The sequence below is a fragment of the Mobula hypostoma genome, chromosome 1 (genome assembly GCF_963921235.1).
Source record: "Mobula hypostoma chromosome 1, sMobHyp1.1, whole genome shotgun sequence".
NCBI classification, from domain to species: domain Eukaryota; kingdom Metazoa; phylum Chordata; class Chondrichthyes; order Myliobatiformes; family Myliobatidae; genus Mobula; species Mobula hypostoma.
In genome coordinates this window covers 123,153,255-123,175,303 of record NC_086097.1, presented here as the reverse complement: position 1 = coordinate 123,175,303, position 22,049 = coordinate 123,153,255, and the positions used below count along the sequence as shown (strand labels likewise).

The following is a 22,049-nucleotide window of genomic DNA, read 5'->3' as shown; positions in this document are numbered from 1 at the left end:
TGAAATAAACATGCTAATTAATTAGGTGCTGCCTGGCACGTAATTGTCGGCCCAGATCAGTGCCGATTGCCAATTGCATCACCTTTGATCTGGGCGACATTTACGTGTGAGGCGGCACCTAATTGATTAGCTTGTTTATTTCAGCTTTTTTCTTAAAGATGTGCTGTGTGCCTTTCGGCTACTGCTGCATTCTCCGCAAATGGGTACAGTATCTGTCCGTGGCCTGGGTGTTGGGGTGGTGGGACACTGGGGTGTCATCTCGTCGTCTGTTTCCATTAGGGCAGGCAGCTCATCTTCTCCTATGACTGCCTGCCTCGATGTCGAAGGTCGAGGTTCGTCGTCTGCTGTGGCTGGTGTAGAAGGCTTGCTTGCGTGCTGAGCCTCGCGCATTTTTCTATCATACAGTTCTTTGTAAGGACTCAAACCATCTTGCAAATATCCCCTAAACCTACGTACCCTTTCAAAATTAAAGTCGTACTTTATCATTGCAGCGAAAATCTCACGTAGTTGCTTCACTTTCACTACTGCATTCGGTTTTGATTGTTATCCTTTCCTCTTCCAATTGCATCAGCCCTTCATCTATCAGTTCTTGGTCATGGGATGCCAAAACCTCTTCAACATCATCTTCGTCAGCTTCCACAAGCCAAACTCACTTAGTCCTTACTTCATTCACCACGATCGAAACGCTTAATTGTGTCTAGTTTTACGCTAAGTGTAACACCCTTACGAGCTCTTTTAGGCTTTTCCAACACCATAGAACTCATCTTGCAAATGGCTGCTCACAGGCACGTGTTAAAGCAATGCCGTTCCGAATCCGGGGCACAGCGGCTGCTCGGGGCGCGTGCTGCCTTTTATCGCGTGCTAAATTTTTTATCGCGCGCTGCTTTTTTTCGTAACAGTGAAAACACTTTCTGAAAGCGAAAACAGGGTACTAATGTAGGTCTTTCGTAACAGTGAGGTTTCGTAAAGTGAACGTTCGAAAAGCGGGGGACACTTGTATTTGCCACCCTTTTAGATTCTGCATCCCTAATGCACTGATACTCACCTTGCTGGCTGCAATTTTGTCCTATCACCTCCCTGCCCTTCCTGACAGTCTGACTGTATCACACATAAAAGTTGCTGGTGAACGCAGCAGGCCAGGCAGCATCTCTAAGAAGAGGTGCAGTCGACGTTTCAGGCCGAGACCCTTCGTCAGGACTAACTGAAGGAAGAACTCTGACGAAGGGTCTCGGCCTGAAAAGTCGACTGCACCTCTTCCTAGAGATGCTGCCTGGCCTGCTGCTTTCACCAGCAACTTTTATGTGTGTTGCTTGAATTTCCAGCATCTGCAGAATTCCTGTAGTCTGACTGTACGTTATTTTTGCTTCTTTTACCATCCGTCCCATCCTGAGTCCCTTCATTCTGGTTCCCCCACCCCCGCCAAATTAGTCTAAACTCTCTCCAACAGCTCTAACAAACCTGCCCGTGAGAATATTGGTTCCCCTCGGGTTCAGGTGCAACCCGTCTCTTTTGTACAGGTCATATCTCCCCCAGAAGAGATCCCAATGATCCAATAATCTGAAGCCCTGCCCCCTGCAGCAGCTTCTCAGCCATGCATTTATCTGCCAAATCATCTTGTTTCTACCCTTACTGACGCATGGCACAGGTAGCAATCCAGAAATTACTATCCTGGAGGTCCTGCTTCTCAGCTTTCTGCCTGGCTCTCTATATTCTCTCTTCGGGACCTCTCTGTTTTTTCCTTCCTATGTCATTGGTACCAATATGTACCAAGACATCTGGCTGCTCTCCTTCCCTCTCTAAAATGCTGTGCATACGATCTGAGATGTCCCTGACCCTGGCATCTGGGAGGCAACATACTATCTGGGTGTCCCATTCACGTCCACAGAATCTCCTTTTGACTATTGAGTCCCCTATCACTACCGCTTCCCACTTTTCCCTCTTTCTTTTCTGCACCACTAACCTGGTCTCTGTGGTATTCCCCTGGGGAGGTCATCCCCCACAATAGTATCCAAAACAGTATATTTATTATTGAGGGGAATGGCCACAGGGTGCTCTGTGCTAACTGCCTCTTCACCATCCCATTCCTTCTCTTGACAGTCACCTCGCTACCTGCCCCCTGCAACTTAGGGGTGATTGCTTCCTTGTAACCTCAATCAATGATCTCCTCAATCTGCTGTACAAGCTTTAAGGTCATCCAGCTGCTGCTCCAGCCTAACATGGTCTTCAATGAGCTGTGGCTGGACGCACTTCACACAGGTGCAGTTCCCAGGGAGACTCTGGGTCTCCCAGAACTCCAATGTCCAGCATGAAAAACACACAATGCCCATTTAAACTGCACTGTACCCCTGAGCCGAAGCCTCCTTTGAGCCAAAGCCGGACACTTCCACTCTCTTCACTGGCCCAGTCCCAACAATGGCCGCTCCACTTGTCCCTTCTGTACTTTTATTTACTCCTCTCTGTGCTGCTCCTGCCACTGACTGGGCTGCCAGAATGACGCTGAATGCCTTTCTTGTTTTGTGGCTGCCTGTAAGGAGATGAATCTCGAGGTTGTATAATTTATACATACCTTGATAATAAATGCACTGGGGGATGTTGAATGCAGTTTACTGCTGTGCTAATTTCAAGCTGAGATTCTTATTGTAATAGAACATGCAGCATTCTCCTTTTCATCAAACTGTCATTCACTCAAACCATGACGTTTTGAAGCTGCAAATGCAATTACATTTTATTGCAGTGAGTACGGTTTACCCTAACTTATTTTGGTAAAATATTTCTTATTGTAAGTCATATGTATCATCATGAAACAAAGAATTATACCTGAGTGCAATTCTCTGATCAGTTCAGAGCTTAAGATTCAAAGTTCAAATAAATGTATTAGCAAAGTATAAATATGTCACCATATACTACCCCGAAGTTCATTTTCCTGTGGGCATTCACTGTAGATAGGAAGAAATGCAATATAATTAATGAAGAACTACACACAAAGATGGACAAGCAACGCGCAACAGATGACAAACTGTGCAAATGAAGAAATAATAAATAAACAAACAAACAGACAAACTGAGAACGTGAGTTGCAGAGTCCTTGAAAATGGCCCCATAGGTTGTGGAATCGGCGCTGAGGTAAGTAAAGATATTCCCGCTGGTTCCGGAGCCTGATGGTTGAAGGGTAATAACTGTTGCTGAACTTGGTGGTTGGGACCTGAGGCTATACCTCCTTCCCAATGGCAGCAGTGAGAAGAGAGCATGGGCTGGACGGTGCAGGTCCTAGATGGTGGATGTTGCTTTGTTGTGGCAGCATTCCTTGTAGATGTGCTTAGTGGTAAAGGATGCACCCACAGGGTAATTGTCATTCCTGATATTACCTGTTACCATCCATGTTGCACCTCTCAGCACAGAACAGACAATGACTGCTAAGCCAGTGTTGCATACTAATTGACACCCTGATCTGTCTGCTCTATTTACTCCTGATGGGCACTGGCACTGAGAGCACGATTGCCATCCCTAGTTTGCTGTTCCTCCAGCTCACGCTACTAAGTTCCTGGGCACATTGACTGTCCCTGTGAACCAGTTTGCTGGTCAAACACTGGTTGTTACTGAGCCCGACTTCATGGCCTCTTTGTAGGGCAATGCTCCACCTGAAGAGAAAGGCAGGCTTAGATGAATATTTTATTACGCCTCAGTCAATGCAGCACTTCCTTAGTATAATGCAAAAATTTCTTAGATTATGTAGTGGTCTTGAAATGGAACATGGACCCCCATATTGGTATTAATGTTGCCAACTGAGCCAAACATAAAGATGAAAAAAAAGAAATTGATGGATTCTTGATCAACGTGGTAGAAAAAAAGCAAAATTGAATACTCTTAATACTGAGCCTTTGTTGTTATTTAAAGTCATACATCATAAAACCATAAGCCATAGGAACAGAATTAGGCCATTTGTCCATCGAGTCTGCTCCATTATTCCACCATGTCTGATTTATTACTCCTCTCAACCCCACTCTCCTCATTTCCTCCCTGTACCCTACAATGAATGCGCTTACTAATCAAGAACTTATCAACCTCCACTTTAAATATACCCAATGACTTGCCCTCCTCAGCTGTCTGTGCCAACGAATTCCACAGATTCATCACACTCTGGCTGAAGAAATTCTTCCTCATCTCTGTTATAAAGGGACATTCTTCTATTCTGAGGTTTGCTGTCTGGTCCTAGACTCACCCACTATAGGAGACATCCTCTCCGTGTCCACTCTATCTAGGCCTTTCAATATTCAATAGGTTTCAATGAGATCTTGGCCTTTTCTGCCACCCCCACTAAACTCCAGCAAATACATGCCCAGAGCTATCAAATACTCTTCATACAGCACATTAACCCTTTCAGCCCATGATAATTCTCATAAACCTCCTTTGGACCCACTCCAATGGAGTGAGACAATATGGAAGCAGACCCTCTGTCCCAACTTGTGCATGCTGACCGAGCTGCCTACCTGAGGTAGTCCCATTTGCCGGCATTTGGCTCATATGCCTGTAAACATTCCCACCCACGTACCTAAGTATCTTTTAAACATTGTAATTGTACCTACTTCCAGCACTTACCCTGGCAGCTCAATCCATATACTCACCACCTGTTGTGAAAAGGTGCAAAATTTCCTGCCATTTTCTTGGAAACCTTTGTGGTGAACATCGGTGGTGAAGTCAGTGTCATTGGACCCTGTTTGGATTTCTAAGTATTACGTTCATAAGTTTTTTTTTGTAATTCTAGGAGCTGTCTGACCTTCGGCATGCCCTCAATAAACTGAAGAAGCAATATCAAGAGAAAATGGCAGAACTTACTCATTCCAATAGGAGGGTAGAGCAGCATGAATCTGAGGTGAAGAAGTTAAGACTGCGTGTGGAAGAACTGAAGAAAGAGCTGGCACAAACAGAAGATGAGGTATGTGGACATAGCTGGTGTTAGAATGTCAACATTTTTATATATTTGGATAATGATTTTGTGTTATTAGGTGACACAGTTTGGGTTAAATTGTTCCAACTCCAACTTGCGTGTACAGCAATTTCAGACTCAGACAACCTTGTGACTCTTAGTCACTCACCACCAGGTTTCACAAGATACTGAATGTGACACGGTAACAAGATACTGAATGTGAAACATTAACTGAATGTGACATGGTCCATTTCCACATGGGACGTTAGTCCAGAAGCTTAAAGCTCTTGGCATTCAGAATGAAGTAGTAAATTGGATTCAGCATTGGTTTAGTGGAAGAAGACAGAGAGTGGTAGTATATGGTTGTCTCTCTCTGACTGGAGGCCTGTGACTAGTGGTGTGCTGCCAGGATCTGTGCCGGGTCCATTGTTACTTGTTATCTATATCAACGATCTGGATGATTATGTGATAAACCGGATTCGCAAATTTGCAGATGACAACAAGATTAGGGGTATTGTGAACAGCCAGGAAGGCTCTCAAAGGCTTCAACGTAATCTAAAGCAGCTGGAAAAATGGGCTGAAAAATGGCAAATGGATTGAATGCAGCTAAGTTGCTCTTTGGCTGGACAAACCAGGTCAGACTTGCACAGTGAATGGCAGGGCACTGAGGTGTGCGGTAGAACAAAGGGGTCTGGGAATACAAATCCATAATTCCCTGAAAGTGATGTCATGATGTCACGGTAGGCTAGAATTGTAAAGAGAACTTTTGGCACAATGGCCTTCATAAATCAAAGCATTGAGGTGGGATGTTATGTTGAAGTTGTGTAAGATGTTGGTGAGGCCGAATTTGGAGTATTGTATGCTTTTTTGGGTCATCTACCTACAGGAAAGATATCAATAAGCATAAAGAATACAGAAAAGTTTACGCAGATGTTGCTAGGACTTGAAGATCTGAGCTAGCATGGAAGAATGAGGGTGTGATTTTATCGCGATATACAAAATTATGAGGGGTATAGATAGGGTAAATACATGCAGGCTTTTTCCCCTGAGATTGGATGAGATTAGGTTTAGGGCGATAGGTGAGATATTTAAGGGGAATCTGAGGGGGAGACTTCTTCAGTCATAGAGTTGTGCGAGTTTGGAGCGAGCTGCCAGTGGAAGTGGTGGATACCGGTTCAACTACAACAATTAAGAAAGGTTTGGATAGGTATATGAATGGGAGGGATAAGGAGGGCAACATTCTAGCTGCAGGTTGATGGGATTATGCTGAAAAACTGTTTAGCATGGACTAGACAGGCTGTAGGGCCTGGTTCTGTGCTGTAGTTCTCTATCACTCTATGGCTAATGGAATCTAGCTGGCTCAGGACTGGCTGAATGGAGAACTGGGAGTTCTGCATGTCATTAAGTTTATTGTACTTCCTACCAGTTACGAGAAAGATGGTAGCTCAAGGCAAAACTGCTAGGTTCTAAATAGAAGATCTGAGTCATTATGGAGAGTGCTATAGAGTACTAACATCTGATAGCATCTACTGAAATATCACCTCTGGGTGGGAAATAGGCAATAATACAGGTTGAGTACCCCTTATCCAAAATGCTTGGGGCTAGAAGTGTTTCGGATTTCAGATATTTTGGATTTTGGAATATATAATGCGATAGCTTGGGATCGTTGCCATTTCTGACTCTGAATTTATGTGCTACCAGTAAGCAGTCTTTGTCTTACAGTCTTGTTCATCACACATGTGCACTGATGCAGCCATTCAGCAGGCTAGATTTTCATTAGCGACAATCTTGGCAAACTTATAAATTAATTTCTCCGCTGGTTTGTGATCAGCAGATGCTTTATCACCACAAATCTTTAAAAATGTAATGCCCTGCCTTTTCTTAAATTTCTGCAACCAGCCTGCTGGTTATTCACACTTACCTTCAATTTTCAGTTTGTTATCAGAGTTTTTTACATGCTTCATGATCAGTATACCGTTAAGCAGCATATGTTCACTGCGACGCTGACTAAACCACTTTTTCAATATATGTTTGAGACGAATAAACTCTCCTTGGGCTTCCCAGCTGGGTACAGGTAATGATGATAACCAATGCTTTATTGTCCTTGAAGAAGATGGCAGAGTTGATCATTGAAACGTTGGGTATAATCAATACCTGTACCCAGCTGGATGCTCGAAAAGAGTTTATTCCTCATATATACCGGAAAGCACTAAGTCCTCTTCGACATATTTGACAGCTTCATTTTTTACTTTGTGCGGTGTCTTTTACGACTTCTCATTAACTTCTGTTCATTACATATGTGAGGTCACTTCTCAGAACCGTCTGTGGTGTGTAGAGACCTGTGCATCACAGACCTCTGGAGATTTTCAGATTTTGGAATTTCGAATAAGGATTACTTAACCTGTAGTAAATGTAGACAAAAGGCTTTAGGAAGTGAAATGTTATGGCCATAAACATTACCTCAGCATTTTTAAGATTCTGAATTAAAGGTTCAGATTTATTTGTTGCATGCATTTTAAAGCCTGCAGTGAAATGCTTTGGTTTGTGTTTATAACCAACACACCTGAGGATGCGCTGGGGCAGCCCGTAGTGTTGCCACACATTCCAGCACCAACATAGCTTGTCTCCTATGCTCGGCAGAACAACCACAGAATACAAGCAACAAAACAAACCACGTTCCTTCCTTCCATCTGCACACATTAACAGTCTTCCAACGCCAGCACAGGCTGTCTTCTTTGGCTTCCAGCCTCCCCTAGACTTGGATTCAGGCTTGGACATGCAGACATTGGGCTTCAACATCCCCAGTGGACTTGCAGAGATTCACAGACTCAGCTCCGGCCAACGGGCCTCAACTTCCAGACTTCTGAACTTCCGACTCGCTCTTCAGCAACTGTTCTCATTGCTTACTCATTTGCATATGATCCATAAGGCCAAATTTGAGATTCAACATTTTTACAGTTTGAGGAATACTCTAATTTTCTTCAGGTAATGCTTGATAAAATTTCCCTATTGCAGCGTTTGAAAGAAACCAAAGAATCTGGATTGCAAAGCTTGGGCATCTCATCTAATCTTCAACTGCTCCAGTATGGTTTTGTGTTTGACCTTCAAAAAACTGGGAGTGCCCAATGAGCAGAACTTCACATCTGCTTTTGTACTGTAACCACAAGGGAAGCTGGAGACTTTGCAATGATTTGTTCATCTGCTGGTTCCAAGAAAACATCTACACTAATTCATTTAGGTGTGTGATGGAATACTTGTCACATACCTGGATGGGGGTGGCTATGATAATGCTCAATCAGTCTTGTATCATCCAGAGTAAGACTGTTTGTTTGATTGGTAGCCATTCTTTTGGACTGCATGGCATGAACTTTGCAAATGCTACATAAATACTGTATGGATTGTACCACAGCAAGTCATTGAGGATATTTAAATGATAAGCACCCCCAGCAACCAAACTAAGTAGTGTATACCTCATTAATGCAAATATCTAATCAGCCAATCATGTGATAGAAACTCAATGCATAAAAGTATGCAGACATCGTCAAGAGGTTCAGTTGTTGTTCAGATCAAACATCAGAATGGGGAAGACGTGTGATCTAAGTGACTATCACTGTGGAATGATCGTTGGTGCCAGGCAGAGTGATTTGAGTATAGTATCTCAGAAACTGCAGATCTCCTGGAAATCTCATGCATAATAGTCTCTAGAGTTTAGAGAGAATGGTGAGAAAAAAAAAATTTATTGAGCAGCAGTTCTGTGGGTGAAAATGCCTCGTTGACGTGAGAGGGCAGTGGAGAATAGCCAGACAGGTTCAAGCTGACAGGACGGTGGCAGTAACTCAAATAATCACGCGTTACATCACTGGTATGCAGAAGGCACAACACGTCACAATTTGAAGTGGATGGACTACAGCAGCAGAAGACCATGAACATACACTCACACACAGAGATTTGAATGTGGGAGGGGGAGGGGGAGATCTGAAATGATAGGAGAAAACAGGAGGAGGAGGGATGGAGCCAAGAGCCGGAAAGTTGATTGGCAAAAGGGATATGAGAGGATCATGGGACAGGAGGCCCAGGGAGAACGAAAAGGGGGAGGGGGGGAAAACCCAGAGGATGGGCATGGGGTACAGTCTGAGGGACAGAGAGAGAAAAAGGAGAGAGAGAGAAAACGTGTGTATAAAAATAAATAGTGGATGGGGTACGGGGGGAGGTGGGGCATTAGCGGAAGTTAGAGAAGCCAATGTTCAAGCCATCAGGTTGGAGGCTACCCAGACGGAATATAAGGTGTTGTTCCTCCAACCTGAGTGTGGCTTCATCTTGACAGTAGAGGAGGCCGTGGATAGAAATATCAGAATGGGAGTGGGACATGGAATTAAAATGTGTGGCCACTGGGAGATCCTGCTTTCTCTGGCGGACAGAGCATAGGTGTTCAGCTAAATGGTCTCCCAGCCTGCGTCGGGTCTCACCAATATATAGAAGGCTGCATCGGGAGCGCCAGATGCAGTATATCACCCCAGCCGACTCACAGGTGAAGTGTTGCCTCACCTGGAAGGACTGTCTGGGGCCCTGAATGATGGTGAGGGAGGAAGTGTAAGGGCATGTGTAGCACTTGTTCCACTTACAAGGATAAGTGCCGGGAGGGAGATCGGGGGAAGGGATGGGGGGGACGAATGGACAAGAGAGTTGTGTAGTGAGCGATACCTGCGGAAAGCAGAAAGTTGGGAGGGAAAGGTGTGCTTAGTGGTGGGATCCCGTTGGAGGTGGCGGAAGTTACGGAGAATTATATGTTGGACCCGGAGGCTGGTGGGGTGGTAGGTGAGGACAAGGGGAACCCTATTCCTAGTGGGGTGGCAGGAAGATGGGGTGAAAGCAGATGTGCGTAAAATGGGAGAGATGCATTTGGGAGCAGAGTTGATGGTGGAGGAAGGGAAACCCCTTTCCTTAAAAAAGGAGGACATCTGCTTCATCCTGGAATGAAAAGCCTCATCCTGAGAGCAGATGCGGTGGAGACGGAGGAATTGCGAGAAGGGGATGGCGTTTTTGCAAGATACAAGGTGGGAAGAGGAATAGTCCAGGTAGCTGTGAGAGTCCGTAGGCTTATAGTAGACATCAGTTGATAAGCTGTCTCCAGAGATAGAGATGGAAAAATCAAGAAAAGGGAGGGAGGTGTCGGAAATGGACCAGTTAAACTTGAGGGCAGGGTGAAAGTTGGAGGTAAAGTTAATAAAGTCAACGAGCTCAGCATGTGTGCAGGAAGCAGCACCAATACAGTCATCGATGTAGCAAAGGAAAAGTGGGGGACAGATACCAGTATAGGCTTGGAACATGGATTGTTCCACAAAGCCAACAAAAAGGCAGGCATAGCTGGGACCCTCGTGTTAACATACACTTACTGGCCATTTCATTAGGTACAGGAGGTATATAATAAAGTCCCAGTGTTTGCATTTTAATAAACTAGGAAAGGAAAAATTTGTATTTTACTGTGCTTTTCATGACTTTGGAATATACCAAAGCACTTTACATTCAATGAAGCTCTGATTTAAAACAATAACTCTTTGTTTCTCTCTTCATAGAAGCTGTCTGTCTGTCTGGCATGCTCAGTGTGTTTTTTTTTCTCAGGTTTCCAGCAAGTGCGGTATTTTTGTTCTGCAGTATTCGGTGAAGTGGAGTCATATTAGAATATTGGAAACGCGGTAAACAATTTCTACATAACAAAGCTCTCACAAGCAATAACACAATAATGAGCTAATAATCTGCTTTAGGGATTGCCTCTGAGCAGTAAATATTGATTAGGACACCAAGAACAGCTCGCCATCTAATCTTACAAAGGAATTATACTCAGGCAAATGCAATGTTAGAACTCATTTCAGGAGGACCAGAATATAAAAGCATGGATGGAATGCTGAGACTTTAGAAGACATTGGTCAGACCAATGTGAGCAGTTTTGTGCCCCTTATTTGAGAAGTGATGCCCTAGAGTTGGCGAGGGTTCAGAGGAGGTTCCAGAGAACGATCCTGTGAATGACAGGGTTAATTTATGAAGAACGGTTGATGGTTCTAGGCATGAACTTGTTGGAGTTTAGAAGAATGAGGGGTTTCTCATTGAAATCAATAGGTCTATTTAATGTCAGAGAAATATATACAATATATGTCCTGAAATTCTTTTTCTTCGAAACATCCACGAAAGCAGAGGAGTGCCCCAAAGAATGAATGACAGTTAAATGTTAGAACCCCGAAGCTCCCCACCAGCTCCCCCCTCCCACACGGAAGCGAAGCAACGATCCGCCCTCCTCCACCAGCAAAAAAACATCGGCCCCCCCCCCCAGCCCTCAAGCATGCAGCAAAGCAACAATAAAGACACAGGCTTGCAGGACCCCAAAGACTACTCGTTCACCCGGTATTCGACATACCACAGGCTCTCTCTCTCTCCCTAATAAGGGAAAAAGAGATGTCCCCATTTCATAGCGAGAGGGGAGACATAACAAAACATCTCGCTGATTTATGATGTTAAAAGTCTGTTGTGTCACTTTTTCCGAGCTCTGTGCCTCTGGGCAGACAGCCAGCAGCAAGCCTGCTGCTTCCAGTCTTTCTTGCTCTCCCGCAACAAATCAGTCATCGTCGGTGGCACCAGCCTTGAGTCCAACCACCTCCCAAGCCACGAAAAATCCGATACCCTGAAGGCGCTCTAGTCTAGTGCTTGGCATATCGAAAAATGGCTGGTTGTGAGGCCCTGAGAGCAGGTCCCATTCCCGCAAAGAATCAAAGTCAGAGTGTAATTCCAGATCAGGGTCTTCAAATTGAATATTTGAATACTGAATATTGGAAGTCCTTAAATAGAGTGGGCATGGAGAGGATGTTTCCAATAGTGGGGGAGTCTAGGAGCAGAGGGCACAGCCTCAGAATACAAGGACATCTCTTTAGAACAGAGATGAGGAAGAATTTATTTCGTCAAACAGCAGTAAAGGCATGCCTTAAGGCTGTGTGCTGAGCCCTCTTCTGTACTCCCTTTTCACCTATGACTGTACATGGTTTTAACTCCATAACCAAGTTCTCCAACGACACCACGGTGGTTGGTCTGATGATCAGAGTGGATGATGAGACGGCCTACAGGGACGAGGTCCAGCACCTGGCCACGTGGTGTGCTGACAGCAATCTGGCCCTTAACACCCAGAAGACCAAGGAGATCATTGTGGACTTCTGGCCTGCTAGTAGGCACATTCAGGTCCCCATCTACATCAACGGAGCTGTAGTGGAGCATGTATCAAGATTCAAATTCCTTGGTGTCCACATTTCCGAGGATCTCACCTGGTCCCTGAACTCCTCCATCCTGATAAAAAAGGCACAACAGCGCCTTTATTTCCTGCGGAGCATGAAGAAAGCTCACCTCTGTCCCAGGATACTGACGAACATTTACCGCTGTACCATTGAGAGCATACTCACCAACTGCATCTCAGTGTGGTATGGCAATTGTCCCGTATCGGATCACAAAGCACTCCAGCGTGTGGTGAAAACTGCCCAACAGATTATTGGCACCCAATTGCCCACCATTGAGAACATCTACCATATGCGCTGCCTGGGCAGGGCGAAAAGCATTATCAAGGATTCATCTCACCTTAACCATGGACTTTTTACTCTCTTCCCATCTGGTAGGCACTACAGAAGCCTCCGCTCCCGCACCAGCAGGCACAGGAAGAGCTTCTTCCCTGAGGCTGTGACCCTGCTGAACCTCACATCACAGCGCTAAGCAGTATTGCACCCATATTGTACTGTCTCAGTACTTTTATATTTGTGTGCTGTAGCACTTACTTTTTATTCGCAGTTATTTTGTAAATAACACTATTCTTTGCAATTCTGGTCAGATGCTAACTGCATTTCATTGGTCTTTGTATCTGTACTCAGCACAATGACAGTGAAGTTGAATCTAATCTAATCTGTGGAATTCTTTGCCAGGTCATTGGGTATATTTAAAGTAGAGGTTGACAGGTTCTTAATTAATAAGTATGTCTAAGGTTATGGGGAGAATGTGGTTAAGAGGGTTAATAAATCAGTCATGATGGAATGGTGGAGAAGATTTGATGGGCCAAATGGCCTAATTCTGCTCCTATGTCTTATGGTCTTTATGCGATACCCTTCCCTGGACACCCCATACACTAATGAAATGAATTCAAAAGGACAATTTACTGTTTGTAATAGCAAAAATTCAATAAATCATATCATGGAATTTCAGGATACTCAATCAACAGAGGTAGGATGATTGTCACAACAACAGAACATGGCACACTAATTCAAAGTTTCAAATTTTCAGTTTGGTTTGCAAGAATTTTCAATAATGTGCTCTTCACATTGTTAAGATGTCTCAAATCACTAAATTGATAATAAATTACTTTTGAAGTGGAGTCAGGTATTGAATAGGGTTAAGGGGGATAATAAATCAGACATGATTGAATAGTGGAGCAGACTTGATGGGCTGAATGGCCTAACTCTGGTCCTGTGTCTTGTGGTCTTATGTCCTTCGTGGGTTCTGAGGTAGCTGATGAGGCCAATGCTGGACTTGCAGGTGGTTAGCACATTGCTTCACTATGCCAGCTGTAAGTTTGGACTTCAGCAAAGGAGGTTGTACTTTCTCCCTGTGACTGCGTGGGTTTCTTCCAGTTGACCCCACTTTCACCCCACATTTCAAAGACAGACGAGCTAGGGATGGTGAGTTTTGGGCATGCTATGTGGGCACTGGAGACGTGGCGGCGCTTGAAGACTGCCCAGAACAATCCTCGCTGATTTGATTTGCTGTTACAATGCATTTTACTGTATGTTTGGATTTATGTGTGACCAATAAAGCTTATCTTTAATCTTTCTTTGTACCCTTCCCAAAAATTAGTTGTCATTACACACAGTGTCTCCTGCTTCAGTTCCAACCTTCAGTTAAGTATCGGAGACCCATGTGTGATATTTTCTGACATCAGTAGAAGCAAACACTTCAAAAATAAATTGAATTGTTTGAATAATTAGAACTTTATAAAATATAGGAAACCATCACAAGTTGGCACACTATGGACATTATTTAAGGTTGGGGAATGTCATTCTGGTTAGACCTACCATAATGTTTTATAATCTGCCCCCCCTCAGCATATTTTCCTGAATTTGGTCAAAATTTCAAAGGTTCAAAGGCACAATTTAATGTCAGAGAAACGTATACAATATACATACTGAAATGCTTTTTCTTTGCAGCCATCCACAAAAACAGAGGAGTGCCCCAAAGAACCCCAAAGTCCCCCCCAGCTCCCCCCTCCTGCACGTAAATGGCAGCGAACAATAATCCCCCCTCCCAAAACCGGCAAAAAAAGCATTGGCACCACACCGAGCACTCAATCGTGAGCAAAGACACAGACTTGCAGTTACCCCAAAGACCGGTATTCGACATACCGCAGGTTCTCTCTCTCCCTAAAAAGGGAGAAAGAGGTGTCTCCGTTTTCCCAGCGAGTGGGGAGACATAACAAACAACTCGCTGGTTTACGATGTTAAAAGTCCGCTGTGTTGCTTTTTTCGAGCTCTGTGCCTGAAGATTGCAAAGATCCCGGGTCACCAGGCACACGATGGATATTTTGACTCCCCCGATGACACACGGGTCTCCTGTTGTGACACCCACCCCTGATCAGCCTCTATCCAGAGCCTTGAGATCCTGGACTTGCGAATCCGAGAGCAGGTCCCATTCCCACAAAGAGCCAAAGTCAGCGTGTTAATTTAATCATAAAGTTGCTTTTTTTGCCCTTTCTCGGTATCAAAGCTGATTGATTTCAGCTCTCATAATTACTCATGAGGCAACTCACTGCCAGCATCCCCCAGAAGGCCAGATGAAAGAGATACCAGTTAAAATGAAGAGCAATGTAGTGATGGTTGCAAAGGACCTTTGGGGAAATCTTTATTAATGATACAAGTAGCCTTTGATGAAATAATTTACATTTAAAATTAGTGTTTAGTGATGAAAGGCAACTGTCGTGTAGTTAATTTCTTTTCAGCAAGGACAAAATTATACCATGCACAAATATTTCTTCCTCTGAGACAAAGATATTGAATGTGAGATTATCATAATGGTAAAGCTGATATCACAGATTGTTGCATTAAAAGACTTGAATGATGTGAGGTGGAAATATTGACTAATTGATGTTTTAAATACAAGGAAAGTAATTAGTTTTTTCAGCTCAGTCTTTTATGTTTTTATACATTGTTAACAAATTAACCACCTCTGTAGGCTTATTTCATTGGTAAATACAGTACATTCCTCTGAGAAAGCAGACTGCTTAAAGCAATTTCTAAAATTTGACCTTTCCTTTCCCTTGCAAGCTAATCGGGCTGAGAAAGGCAGTCTGACTTATTGTGGTGTATTTCTCCCTAAATACTGAAATTTAATTGCAAATTTAAATTTTCTTTTGCTAAGTGCAGAATTTCTAACTTTTAAAATTAATACTGAAAAGGTTAGCTTAGATTTAAATTAAAAGTTACATGCTGCAGTGTACCTTCAAACTCAAGAACTGCAAGGTTCAAACTTGACAGGAAAACATATAATACTAATTCCGTCCTGATGAAGGATCACTGCCCAAAACATCAGCTCTTTATTCCTCTCCATAGATGCTGCCTGACCTGTTGAGTTCCTCCAGCATTTTGTGTGTTACTTGGGATTTTCAGCATCTGCAGGATCTCTTGTGTTTATAATATTGATCCCATCAGACTTGGACATGCATTGACATTGAAACTGGACTAACCTAAGCAATGAAAGGACAAAGGATGTTTGGATATAGCTCCCCTGAGTATCTTAAACCAAATTGTAGCAGGAGGAAAGGAGATAATTGAGTTTCATGAACTTATACTGTAACTCCAATCATGCCTGGCTGGGTACATAATCTGATATCAAGCTGCTATCAAACCTGTGCAATTATCCGGAAGGAGATGTTGAAGCACATACCATCAGATTAGGACAGTGAATTCGGATTTGGCATTCTACTCAATCATCCTGTGTTGATTTGAATAATAATTTTCCAGTTGTTGCCATCACAATATAAACTGCCATATATTTGTAAATAAACCCTAAACAATCTTCTTACTATGTTTTTAGTGGTAAAATTATACATTGTGATTTCATCAATAATAGAAATTAATTTTGTTATATAATTACTAGAACTCAATACTGTGTCATAATATAGGACTGTGAGGGTGACATGGTGACGTAGCTGGGAAGGCACAGCAACCGTCTGTCTGATTGGGGTTTGATTCACGCCACTGTCTGGAAGGACATTATCCCCATGCCCCATCAACTCTGTTTTCAACACCCAAAATACTCGAAATTCACAGGAATAAATATCAGTGACCCCTTGTGGACAGAGAGCATCGAGAACATAGAAACAGGCCCATCAGCCCACCGACTATCATGCCAGTCTATACTAATCCTAATTGGTTGCTTTAGGACATAGAAGAGTATTACAGCCTGGTACAGGTTCATCAGCCCATGAAGTTGTGCCAAGTTTTTAACCTATTCTAGGATCAATCTAACCCTTCCATCCTACATAGCCCTCTATTTTTATCCCATACATGTGCCATTAATTCCCTACGTCTCTATGCCCTGTTTATCCAAGTACCAGTCCATATCGCTCTTAAATTTGTTACTACCGCTGTCTTCACCACCTCCCCTTGCAGCTCATTCTATATACTATCTCCTTGTGATAAAAATCTAACCCTCAGATCCCCTTTAAAGCTCCTCCCCCTCACCTTAAACCTGTGCCCTCTCGTCCTAGACACCCCTACCAGGGGGATCTGATTCTATCCTATTTGGGGCTCTGATAATTTGACATACTTCTATCATGTCACCTCTCAGTCTCCTTTGCTTCAAGGAAAACAGAACCAGCCTATTTAATCTCTCTTTCCAACATGCCCTCCAATCATAATTTTATCTAATTTAGAGATACCATAAGAATGTAAAATAATAAGATATAGGAGCAAATTAGGCTATTCGGCCCAATGTATTCCATCAATTTTGTTTCAATAGGTACATTTAATGTCAGAGAAATATATACAATATACATCCTGAAATTCTTTTTCTTCTCAAACATCCATGAAAACAGAGAAGTGCCCCAAAGAATGAATGATAGTTAAGTGTTAGAACCCCAAAGCCCCCCAGCTCCCCCTTCCCATGCACAAGCAGCAGCAAAGCAATGACCCCCCTCCCCACCAGCAAAAAAGCATCGGCGCCCCCCCCCCCACCGAGCACTCAAGTGTGCAGCAAAGCATCAATAAAAACACAGACTTGCAGTACCCCAAAGACTACTCGTTCACCCGGTAGTTCGACATACCACAGGCGCTTCCCCGCGCTCTCTCTCTCTCTCCTCCCCCCCAAAGGGAAAAAGAGGTGTCTGCACTTCACAGCGAGAGAGGAAACATAACAAACAACGTGCTGATTTACGACGTTGTTCAAATCATTGACTTACAATATGAAAAGAAGCTGTCCCAAAACCAATCCCCATTGAACATAAGCAGCCAGCCAGAAAAGGCCCCCTCTATTCTCACTCCTTGCCTCCTGCCAGTCAGCCAATCTTCCATCCATGCTTGTATCCTTCCTGTAATACAATGGTCTCTTATCTTGTTTGGTAGCATCAAGTGCAGCATCTTGTCATATACAGCACGGTTAGAGACCCTACCGTCCCAAAGTACCCATGCCTCCTAATTACACCCATGCAACCAATTAACCTGCTAACCCATACATCTTTGACAGAAAACCAGAGCACCTGGAGGAAACTCATGTTATTACAGGGAGAACATTCATACTTCTTGCAGGCAGCAGTGGGACTGGAACCCCAGTCACTGGTGCTATAATAGTCTTACACTAACCGCTACGCTATTGTGCCTCCCCATCCTTGTGAATTTGTTCTGCTACTTTTCTATCTTCATCACGTCTTTCTTGAACTGCTCGCCGTACAAATGCTCAAAACCTTGAAAAGTATCAACATTCCCGGGGAGGCCTTCCGGGTCATCAAGGGAATGGCGGCGTAGGGAGAGGTCTCTCGACAAGAAAGAAGGTAAACTGCCCCAAAGTCGAAATTAGACCAACGGTTAGTATTGTATAACTATATCAATAAAAGGGGCAAGGATAATGTCTAAGAACAAGAATAAAAAGTCCACTCAGAAGGCTGATAAATACAAAGAGACACAGCAAGACAAGGGGCCTAGCTCCCCCATGGCTAGCCAGGATGGAGGTATTGAGGAAGAATCAGTGAATCTGACTTTGATTCTCAGAGAGATTTGTGAGTTCCGACAAGATAACAACAAACAGCTGGAAGATATTAAAGGAGAAATAGTAAAAACTAATTTGAGGTTAGACGAAGCCGAAATGAGGATTATAGGGGCTGAGGAGAGGCTGCAAAACGCAGAGGAAGTGATAGCAGAAATGCTAAAAGCTACAAGAGCAGCTCCAGTGGAAGCTAATAGACCAAGACGGCCGCTCAAGAAGGGAAAATGTGAGGATCTATGGAGTTCCTGAAGGAGTTGAAGGTAAGCCCAGATTGGTGATTCCCTTTGTAGAGAAGCTGCTTAGAGAGAGCCTTGACATACCAGACGCAAAAGACCTACAGATAGAAAGGGCCCACTGCACATTAGCACCACAGCTCCTGGCAGGCACCCAGTCCAGATCGATTCTAGTCAGATTTCTCAGTTACAGAACGAAGGAAGAGGTGCTTAAACAGGCATGACAAAAGAAAAGCTTTATGTGGAACAACTGTAAAATCAGTTTAGACCACGATTACGCACCAGGGATCCTTGCCAGACGGAAGGAATACGCGGAGGCATGGCGGGTCCTGAAAGAAAACAACATCAGATTCCAGACCCTGTATCCAGCTCGGCTAAGAGTCTTTTACGATGAAGGGACAAAAACCTACGCTACAGTGGAAGAGGCAACGTCGGACCTGGCGGACCGGGGACTACCCATAAAAGTTATCACCCAACCGGAGCCGTTACTGGAGAGGATTCGGCAGAAGTCGTGGCAGCCAGTGTGGCGAGGACGCTCCACTCCAACCAGATTGTCAAACTACAAGGAAAAGCTGCAAATATTCAGATGCCAACTTACAGAGAGTATAGATTAATTAAAGAGAAATGACTGGAAAAAGTAAATCGGACTTAAAGGTAAAATGAAAGCTGGTAACTGAAAATAAACCAGACGGAATAACTTGAATGATAGCAATATGGTGGAGACATAAAAAGAGAATTCTCTATGATAGTTCATACTGTGGAGGGCCCTCTAACACGGGGTGAAGATAGAGGTTATCCCTCCGAGCTGAGGCGGGTCGGTGCTCAGGCCTCACTGTCGGAAGTCAGGGAAAATCTTCAAATGTTATACGTTCAAAAATGTCTAGGGTGGGGTTTTATATTCTGATTTACTGTTGAGAAGGGATTGCTTACTGTATGTTTAGAAAAGGAGAGTGTTTTTTCTCTATTGGTAAAAATAATTTCCTATAATGTTAATGAGTTTTTGAATCCAATTAAAAGAAATAAGATTATGTCTAAATTGAAAAAAAAGAGGACACAAATAGCTTTCCTTCAGGAAACACACATGAGCCAATCCAAACATACAAAATTAAAAAGAATGGGCTTTAAGCATGTATTTTATTTATCATATAAATTGAGCCACAAAAGAGGGGTAGCTACTTTAATATCAAGTGCTCTTAATTATGAACATATTTCAGAGACTAAGGATAAGGATGGACGATTTGTAAAAATTACAGGAAGAATAGAAGGTACTGAAATAACATTGTTGAATGTTTATGCTCGACCAGGTTGTGAATGGTCATTCTATAGACACATTTTTGACCTAATGGTCAGTTCTAAAGGGGTAGTAATCTGTGGAGGGGATTATAATATTAGGTTAAATCCTGCATTAGATTCTTCAACAACAGTTACTCAGAATAAACCTCTGACTAGGAAAGTGAATTCATTGATGGAGGAGTTGGGAATTATACAAACTGTAGATGTATGGAGGGAATTACACCCTGCTAGTAAAGACTATACACATTATTTTTTCCCTCATTCAGTTTTTCAAGGATAGACTTTTTTTTATATTTAACATAGATAGACTCAGGATAAAAGACTGTAATATTGCAACAGTTGATCTGTTGGATCATAGCCCAGTCTCTATGTCTCCAATCCTGGAAAGGAAAATGAGGAAAACACTATGGAGGTTAAATTCACATATACTCAATAACCCGAAAGTAATGGAGAGATTAAGGGAAGAAATCAAAGAATACCTAGACCTTAATGACATGGGAGAAACATCACCAGTGATCTTATGGGATACATTGAAAGCTGTACTGAGAGGAAAAATTATTTCCATTACCACTCACATGAAAAAAATCAATGCACAAAGATTAGCAGACCTTCAAGGAAAATTAAAACAACTTCAAGTTGTAGAGAGCAACAAAATTAATTCTAATTTAAAACAGGAAATTAAGAAATTGCAAAGTGAAATTGATTATATTTATACATTGGAAACTCAAAGAAGATTTCTTTACCTGAGACAAAAGAATTATGAAGTAGGACATAAATCAGCTGGATTATTAGCATATAAATTACATTATCAACAAGCAGACAGTACAATTCATAAAATAAAGAATCCAGAAACAAAGCTTGCAGAGAGTACAATAGGGAAAATTCAAGAGAGTTTTGAAACATATTATCAAGGGCTATACTCTCAACCCTGGGCCTCCAATGAACCTTATATAGACACTTTCCTGAATTCTTTAGATCTACCCAAACACACAGATTTACAAAATGAATGCCAATTAGAACCAGTAACTGCCAAAGAACTGAACGCGGCCATCTCTAGTTTAAAGGCCAGAAAGTCTCCAGGCTCTGATGGGTTTACCTCAGAGTGGTACAAATCGCTGAAGTCACAGTTAGCCCCATTATTACTTAACACCTTCAATTGGATCTTACAGAGAGGAGAAATTCCACCTTCATGGAGAGAAGCGATTAGATTAGACTATGAGAACACTCAGTCCTCTTTTATTGTCATTTAGAAATGCATACATGCATTAAGAAATGATACAATGTTTCTCCGAGTGATATCACAGAAAACAGGACAGACCAAAGATTAACACTGACAGAACCACATAACTATAACATATAGTTACAGCAGTGTGAAGCAATACCATAATTTGATGAAGAACAGACCATGGACACAGTAAAAAAAAAAGTCTCAAAGTTCCGAGTCGATCAACTTCCGAGTCCCCGATAGGCGGCAGAAGGGAGAAACTCCCTGCCATAAACCTCCAGGCACCGTCAACTTGCCGATACCTTGGAAACAGCCAACCACAGCCGACACTGAGTCCATCCGTCCGGAAACTTCGAGCTTCCGACCAGCCTCTCCGATACAGCCTCCCGAGCGCCTTTGACCTCTCTCTGGCCGTTGAAACATGCAAAGCCGAAGATTTTGGGTCCTTCAACTCCTGAGATTCTGGATACCATGCAGTAGCAGTGGCAGTGAAGCGGGCATTTCAGAAGTTTTCCAGATGTTCCTCCATGCTTTCATGTCTGTCTCCATCAAATCAGGATTGTGCACAGTCCCCTACTTGACAGATAACAGACATCACCACCGAAGTGGCCGCACGTGCTGCCATTGCGCCGCCATCTTCTCCCCCGAAATAAATAGGATTATTTCAGTTATTCCTAAAGAGGGTAAAGATAAACTAGAATGTGGTAATTACTGGCCAGTGAGCGTTCTTAAAATTTGGATTACATATTATTTACATCTTTATTAGCGCACAGACTACAAAAGCTTCTACCTGGCCTCATCCACTTAGATCAGACTGGATTTATTCGACAAAGACAAACTCAGGGCAACGTAAGGAGAACTTTACACATACTAGAACAGGTTACTAAGAATGGGACAATGGTAGTGGGATTAGATGCTGAGAAAGCTTTTGATTCAGTTAGTTGGGTATTCCTATACAGAGTGTTAAGAAGATTCGGCTTTCAAGAAAAGTTTATTAAAGTAATCCAGACTTTATATGACAGCCCTACAGCTCAAATTAAGATAAATTGGGACCTCTCAGACTCCTTTACTTTAGAGAGAGGAAATAGACAGGGATGCCCAAT

At 43.0% G+C, this 22,049-nt stretch overlaps 1 protein-coding gene across 7 annotated transcripts in view; it reads left to right on the top strand.

Annotated features, from left to right (window-relative positions):
- Nucleotides 1-22,049, top strand: part of LOC134350204 (coiled-coil domain-containing protein 102A-like) — a 657,542-nt gene that overhangs the window by 348,307 nt on the left and 287,186 nt on the right. For all 7 annotated transcript variants that reach the window (XR_010018849.1, XR_010018848.1, XM_063055227.1 and 4 more), the window contains exon 7: nucleotides 4,762-4,932. Coding sequence is in view for 5 of the 7 variants with exons in the window: in XM_063055227.1 (XP_062911297.1) it covers nucleotides 4,762-4,932 (171 nt within the window). In the remaining 2 variants the exon portion in view is untranslated. The remainder of the gene's footprint in view (nucleotides 1-4,761; nucleotides 4,933-22,049) is intronic.